Source organism: Solanum pennellii, chromosome 8 (genome assembly GCF_001406875.1).
Source record: "Solanum pennellii chromosome 8, SPENNV200".
Lineage (NCBI taxonomy): Eukaryota > Viridiplantae > Streptophyta > Magnoliopsida > Solanales > Solanaceae > Solanum > Solanum pennellii.
In genome coordinates, this window is record NC_028644.1 from 34,465,423 (window position 1) to 34,473,632 (window position 8,210).

Here is an 8,210-nt window from a genome sequence, read left to right on the forward strand (position 1 = left end):
CATTTGTTGCATATGTTGCCACATCTAATATATCTAAAAGAACTCTCCCACGTAATCATTATTTAAAAGTATATGATGCTACAGATAATTATATGTAGCACCATTTGAGTCATATGTTGCTACAGATGATTATATGTAGCAACATTCGTCCGACACAACATGTGGCATATATTGCTACAGCTGATTTGTCGTTAGCAACATTTGTAGAATATGTTGCCACATCTAATATATCTAAAAGCACAGTCCCACGTAATCATTGCCCATGTTGACATACTCTGATATGTCATTTTCAATTGAAGAAACCAATCTATTTGCGGAGTGCAACAGTTCCATGCGCCTCTGGTGAAATAACAATGCAAATCTCTTATTTATTTCATCAAATAGAGCGACAAGGAGAAATTCTCTTTCAACATCAAATATAGCATTCACCCATTCCGCGATGTTTGACGTCATAATGTTATATCTAAACAACAACACATAAAAATCAAACAAAACAGATAAAATAAAAATAAACCCAATTGAGATGGTACCTATTTCCTTGGTAAAATACCCTATTTCATGTGTAAAATCCAATTCGTTCAAGAGCATCAGCGGCATTTGGTACAAAATTTCTTATCTGATGGAAATGGTCATTAAACTCACATATATCGTACGCCTTTGTTGCTTTGTAAAAATTGAGATGGTACCTATTTCCCTGGTAAAATGCCCTACTCCATGTGTGAAATCCAATTCGTTCAAGAGCATCAGCGGACTTTGGTACCAAATCTCTTATTTGATTGAAATGGTCATTTAACTCATATATATCGTACCACCTTTGAATTGTGAAAGTTATTCCAAATATTTTTCCCAAGGTGTCTCATGCAATAACCATAATGAGATGCAGGGTAGATTCTCGAAACCATCTTTTGAATACATGGATGCCTATCAGAGATAATGCATAACTCATCAGTATCATATACAAAGATTTCCAATTTTTGAAAAAAATATTCATATGAGGAATCACATTCCTTGTCCACGACACAGAAAGCCACTGTAAATTTATGATTCTCGGCATCTTGTGCCACCGCCGATAGCAGAACTCCTCCATACTTGCTCCTTAGAATTGTACCATCAACAGCTATTACTTTTCTCATTTCTTGTAAACCAATTATACAAGCAGCATATGACACAACAAAGTACTAGAACATCCATTTTCATCGAGAGACAACGTCGTCTTGCTTCCTGGCTTCGTAACTTCAAGCATATACCGTTACGCATTAAGCACTGCGTACCCGTGCTCATGTGTTCCCCTAACATTAGACTTAGCATTCTCCATGCCTTTATTAATCATCCAATAGCTTACCTTACAACCCGATTCTGTGCGGAGTTGATTTGACATGTCTCTTGTGGATGGGCCTTTACCATTGGGAAACCTATTTTTAAAGTTTTTACCTATGACTTTTGTTGTGGCATGGGGATTATGGCTTATAAGATTCTATGAACCACACGTAAGATACTTTTTATAGATTCTAATGGCAAACCTTTCAGTACTTGTAAATTTAACAACCATCAGCCACCAATTGCAATCCGGATATGACCATTTAAATGAAAACACATTACAATAATTGATCACCTTTTTCAGTCTAATATCTTTTTTCAAGAAAGAAAGTTTCAATGAATTTTCCAATTCTTGCTTGTTCTTGAATGTCATTCTCTTATAAAATCTTGTTTCATCATCTCTAACATTATTCACATATGAAGTTTTAGAAGAACATGGATTATTGCTGCCAACTGTAGGAGGTGGGAGGAAACTTGCTCTTAAGGTCCGACCCTTCAGCTTGAGCTTCACCTTCACCTTCACCTATTCCAATTTCATCATCAGGATTGTTCATGTCACCAGGTTTAAATTCATCATTAAACATATCTTGTTTGCCTTGGTCTATGTTATTATCCTCCTCGATAGGAGTTTCTTCCACGTAGACTCTTAATACTGGCAGTTTCTCTGTTCCTCCCAATTAAGCACTCCAACTAGATTGATTAGTTAATCTAAAAGATAAAACCTTCTCATTATTAAAAAAAATGGGGAATGTAAATCATGACAAGATCTTGCGGTATACAACTGTATCCAAACCTTTGCACAACTAAATTAAAAAACTCATCATATTAAATGTTTCTTTCGTCATACATCCCTACTGAACCGGCTCCTCATTTTCACTATCCTCCCAAAACTATATGGATCGATTTTTCTCCTCGACCCATTCATCACGACAATCATTATTTAAAATAATGACATTGTCCTGAAGAAAATAATCAAAAAAGCAATTACTACTTATGAAGATTAGGCATATGTAGCAACATATGACTATTCTATGGAGATATTTTAGTCATATATTGCTACATATGACTGTTCTGTTTTGAAAAATAAATCACATGTTGCTACATTTTTAGTCATATCATATGTAGCAACATATTACTATTCTGTTGCGCGATGTTAGTCATATGTTGCTACATATGACTGTTCTGTTGTGAAAAATAAATCAACAAGTTGATACATTTTTTATTTATATCATATGTAGCACATATGACTATTCTTATGCCAGGTGTAAGTCATATGTTGCTATATATGACTGTCATATTGTGAAAAATAAATCACATGCTGCTACATTTTTAGTTATATAATATGTAGCAACATATGACTATTCTGTTGCGAGATGTAAGTCATATGTTGCTACATATGACTGTTCTGTTGTGAAAAATAAATCACATGTCACTACATTTTTTAGTTATATCATATATAGCAACATATGACTATTCTGTTGCATGATTTAAGTCATATGTTTCTACATATGGTTGTTTTGTTGTTAAAAATAAATCAACATGTTGATACATTTTTTAGTTATATCATATGTAGAAACATATGTCTATTCTGCTGCGTGATTAAGTCACGTGTTGCTACATATGACTGTTCTTCTGGAAAACAAATCACAAGTTGCTACATATGACTATTCTGTTGTGAGATGTAAGTCATATGTTGCTACATATGACTATTCTTTTATAAAATTAAATCACATGTTGCTACATAATAATATGTTATAATTGTCAACTGTTGCAACATATATAACAATATGTTGGAAATGCGAATGTAAATTATTGAAAAAATGAAGGTTCCCAGATCATATGATAATGAATTGATTTTAAATAAGTATTAATTGTAATTACCAGAAAAATGGTGTATAATTTATGTTGTGATTCCAATTGAACAAAACAAAATTTGGTCCACCAGTTACATATTAGGTAAAAAATTGATTCAAGAAGAAGAAAGCACAAGCACTACCAGCAAAGACACGCAATGTACGAAAAGAAGAAGAAGAAGAAGAGGAAGATGAAGAGGGAAGGAAGAAAGGAAAGCAAGGAAGAAAAGACGAGAGCAGAAGAAGAGGAGGACGAATATGACAGCCGGGGACGGGGGGAAAATTCTTTTATTTCCTCTTTTGGCTCGATATTTTCCCACCAAATTTGGCTAAATTAGGTTTCATATACTCAATTTATCATTTTACCCCTCATTTAATTCCCACCAAAAGTTGGTTAAATTAGGTATTGTGAAATTACCCTTTTACCCTTCATTAATTCATTGGACAAAACTGTCAACTTATAAACTTGAGGGCAAATCCACAATACTTAATCATTAATCACATAATTGTCAGCTACACCCAATACTTAAGACTTATGTCACAACCTATTTATTTAAAACCTTAATGTCATTTTTTAAAAAATCCCACTGAACCTGACTATCTCAAAAATGTAAAGCTTGGTGTAGTCGTTCGCCAAATCTCTAGTCTTGAGTGCCCTAATGCGATAAGATATTGTAATTTTGTCCACTATCACCCAAATACAGTCATTTTTCTATGAGTACAAGATAATCCTGTAATGAAATACATGTATATCATTTTTCACTTCGATGGAGGAATGTCGATTTCTTGAGTCATACCTCATGGTCTCAGTTGTACTAATTGACTTGCTGACGATTGGGGCACTTAGACACAAAATATAATGTATCCTTTTTCATACTATCCCACAAAGAGAATTCTAGTATATCGCTGTACATTTTAGAGGCCCTTGGATTAATAGAATATCTAGAGTTACGGGACTCTAGAAGAATATGTTGTCTCAATTCGCCCATATTAGGAACATGTAATTGACCTTTCTAGTGAAGCACATCAACTCCCCCTTGGTAGAAAACCTCATGTTTTTTTTCAATGGACGGCACCCTTGAGTTCAAGTAATAACCAATCACTTTCTTACTTTTCCTTAACATCAACTAGAACACCATGTTCATCAAATTAGTTAATGATTGAAGAGCATTGGTTAGTCTAAATGACATTACTACGAATTCATAATAACCATACCGAGTTTTGAAGGTTGTTTTCGGTATGTCACTCTCTCGGAATCTAAGCTCATTATAACCGGATATGAGGCATAACTTTGAGAAATCACTATTGATATTAGTCAAACAAGTAATCAATCATAGGAATGTGATCCTTATTCTTGATTGTGAACTTATTCAACTGCCTATAGTAAATGCACATTATAAGAGAACTATATTTCGTCTTTATGAAAAAACATGGGTGCACCTCCTGGGGAAATACTAGGTCTGATGAAGCCCTTACATTGAATATCCTTCAAGTACATGCTCTTTTAATTCCTTAACATCAGTTTGATCCATTTTATTAGGAGGAACATAAATAGGTTGGGTATCTAAAAGAAGATAAATTAATAGTTGACTTCCCTTTCAGAAGGAACTCTTACAAGATTATCTTGAAACACTTATGGAAACTTATTGACTACTGGAAATAACTCAAGAGTTGGGGTTCCAAAGCTTGAATTCTTAACCTGAACTATATTACAGGGATAACCCTCATATATAATCTTTCTAGCCTTAAGGTAAGAAATGAATCTACCCATAAGAACTAAGCTACTACCCTTCCATTATAGAATTTGTTCGTCTGCAAACTAAACATAAACAAAGCTAGTTTTACAATAGATAGAGTCATAATAGGAACATAACCAATCAATGCTTTGAATGATATCAATGTCTACCATTTATAACTCTACAGGATCTGTTGAGGTGACATTGTGGAAGACTGTGTGTTTCAAATTTTTGTATACCCTTCGAGCTACAACTGGGTCACCGACTATAGTAGAGACTTAGAAGGGTTCTGGGAGTGTTTCTGGAGTAACATCAACTTTGACTTTTAAAAATGGAGTTTGAGAGATAAAAGTAGACCCTGGATCTTTCCACTAATTTTACAATATGTGAGACACATCCTTAAGCTGATAGTATGCCAACTCAACCCTACCATTACCACTCAGTTCCATCACTCCAAAGATTTTCTTAACCTTACCAACTTTTAACCCTAAAAATTCAGGTGGCTTCTTTGTAGCAAAATCTCATGTTCTAGTTTCCACTGATCTATCATTTGAATTAGTAGGAAATGCAACCTGTTGATTGTTCTAGTTTGTCATTCTCTAAGCTAAAAAGTGAAAATGTGTTCTGAAACTCTACATTCAAAACTTCCTCATATGGGACTAGAGGAGTTGCATTAGAATTCCATGCTTAAGCTATACGAGGAGGCATGATGTTAAGCGCATAACAATGGATTAGAAGGGAGATCATACCAGCGCACGATCAGAATAATAAAGAGACTGACGTTTTCCTAAAACACTTTGTATTCTCCCTTTCTGTAACAACCTAAAAGGACTATGCTGAGTAATGCTTAATGTATTTAGAATGCCTACGATTAGACACAAGTTTATGCGCTAGAACCAGACCTCTGAACCCTTGCAGCATCCAAGCAACTAACTTGGTGAGTTAGTTGATTCATGAAGGTTGGGTCCAGCCATGTAGGGCACCCGAATATGAAGAATTACACGGATAAGTTTTACCAGAATTAAAAAGGGGTAATCTTAAGTTCGGAGGGTCTAGGGGTAAAATGGTCTTTTCCAGGCTAAGAGTAGTATTGTAATTACCCAAAATATAATTAATTAATTAATTATTTAATATGGTGTAGGGGTAATTCGGATTGGAAGGGTTGAAATTGAACGTTTGAACGAAATCTTGCTCCTCGCGGGTTCGAACCTTTATATAAGCAATGATTTAATTGATTTATTGTATCTAGTGAATTAGTTAAATTAATTAATATTTAATTTTCTGATTTAATTAATGAAAAATCATATTTTGAATAAAATAATAATATTAATAAAATTAATAAATAATGAGGAGTCCTAGTTTGACTAGGTCTCCACCTAACACTCCTAATCCTATTCCTCTCATTCTCACGTCTGTCACTCTTATTATCACGTTTTTCATCAGCAAAAGAACTGAATATAATATTTCTTCACTCTTGAAGAACTTACAAAAAAAAAATCAATCGAAAAACTAAGCTAAAAACAAAAATCAACAATATTCTTCTCAACGGATTGTGTTTTGGATTTTAGTGGTGAGGAAGTGGTGTCGTGGGAATAGGCAGCATTGAAACAAGTGCTAAATGACATTAAGGTATGGATTTTCTTCTATCTTGTCCCCTTTCCCCAGAGACCCTTAAGGTTCAGTTTAATCGAAATTGAAAAACTAAGGTTGTCCCCGGTTCATCACCCTGTCATTAGATCCTTAGAAATGTTCAAAACATGCGTTGGTATGTCTTCTTGTAGATAATTTTAGGTCTTGTTGTGATTATGTGTTGAATGTGGATTTTTAAATTATGTAAGGAATGAAAGATATATTCCGTAAAAGTGTTTTACGTTAATTGTTTGAGCATGGGTGTGGTATAATTAACTATGTTGCAGCTAGAAATTTTATTGTTATGAATGTTGTTTTTTCGTATATGTAAATGTTAAAAGTGTGATGTTAATAGAAGGGTAATGTTGCTTTAAAAATATCACCCGAATTACTCCAAGAATCAACATTAAAACTCGACAGAAAGATGGATTGAAAGAGACGAAATTTTCAGCGTGCTGGAAATGTTGGTCTCGGCTAAAAATTTGAAAAAAGAGCTATGTTTTAATTTTTTTAAAAAAATATTGAGGTCATTGTGAAATGAATCCAAATAAATGAAAATTACATAAAAATTTCATGAGAAAAACTAAACGAATATTAAATGTGGTGAGTGGGGATTAACCCACAACCGCTTGAATAGATGAGAGAGTTAGGAGAGAAATAAAGGAGAAAAATAAAATATGGTAAGTGTAGATAGAAACCACAACCTCTTGAATAGAGGAGAGAATTAGGAGAAAAAATGGATGAAAATAAATGAGGTGAGTGGGGATTGAACCCACAACCTCTTGAATAGATGAGAAAGTTAGGAGAAATATCAAAGAGAAAACTAAAATGAGGTGAGTGGGGATTGAACTCACAATCTCTTTGCCTTAAAGTTTAAAGAGGAGGTAAAATAAAGAAAATATTATGGGGTGATGGGGATCGACCTAGGGTCCCCCAAATCTGAAAAATGCAAGTACCATGTTTAATATAATATTAAGTGTTGCTCAAATGATTCAAAATCGAGTTCCCTTGCCCAATTGCGTATTGACACATATGCTTTACGTGAAAAACCATTTAATGAATGATGCCTCTAAGAGTCAAAATCAAGATCATGTCATACCAACAAGATGCATAAGTCTTGTACCACATAATCTTGGGTAAGTATGAGTCACTTAGACGAATTATAAATGAAGCCTCATGGCTTGTACGTATTAATGTAATGAAATGATATGAAGGGGAGTGTAGAATGATGTAAAGTCAAACCTCAAACATATTCCAAAAGATATTGTTAAGAATGAATTCATAGTTAATATCTAAAGAAAATAGTGACTACGTGTCTATAGGCTAGTGCAAGTGAGATAAACTGCATCTACCCCTAAAAATCAGTGTCACTAAACAAAATTTCTTAGAGACTATATATACTAAATGATGAATAATCAAAGAAAGAGTTTCTACATGAATATGGGCTAGTACAAGTGAGACAAGTTGCATCTACGCCTAGAATCAATGTCCCTCAAAGTAAACTCCAAGAGAGCATATGTATGTTATACGATGAACAAATAATGAAAGGTGAGTAAAGATGAAACGAAAAGATGTTAAGAGAGAACAGTGTGGCACCATAATATGAGGCTAGTGTAGGGCTGGCAAGGGGACGGGGAAGGGGACTGGGGGACGGGACGGGACGGGGGACGGGGAG

The 8,210-nt window shown here is 34.2% G+C and overlaps 1 protein-coding gene across 1 annotated transcript in view; it reads right to left on the bottom strand.

Annotated features, from left to right (window-relative positions):
* Positions 1-231: 231 nt before the first annotated feature.
* The window catches only part of LOC107027600 (zinc finger BED domain-containing protein RICESLEEPER 3-like), an 11,655-nt gene continuing 3,676 nt past the window's right edge, over positions 232-8,210 (bottom strand). The window contains exons 3-6 of the mRNA XM_027919277.1: positions 1,613-1,840; positions 1,004-1,178; positions 687-765; positions 232-463 (exon numbers count right to left, since the gene is read on the bottom strand). Coding sequence (XP_027775078.1) covers positions 232-463; positions 687-765; positions 1,004-1,178; positions 1,613-1,840 — 714 coding nt within the window. The remainder of the gene's footprint in view (positions 464-686; positions 766-1,003; positions 1,179-1,612; positions 1,841-8,210) is intronic.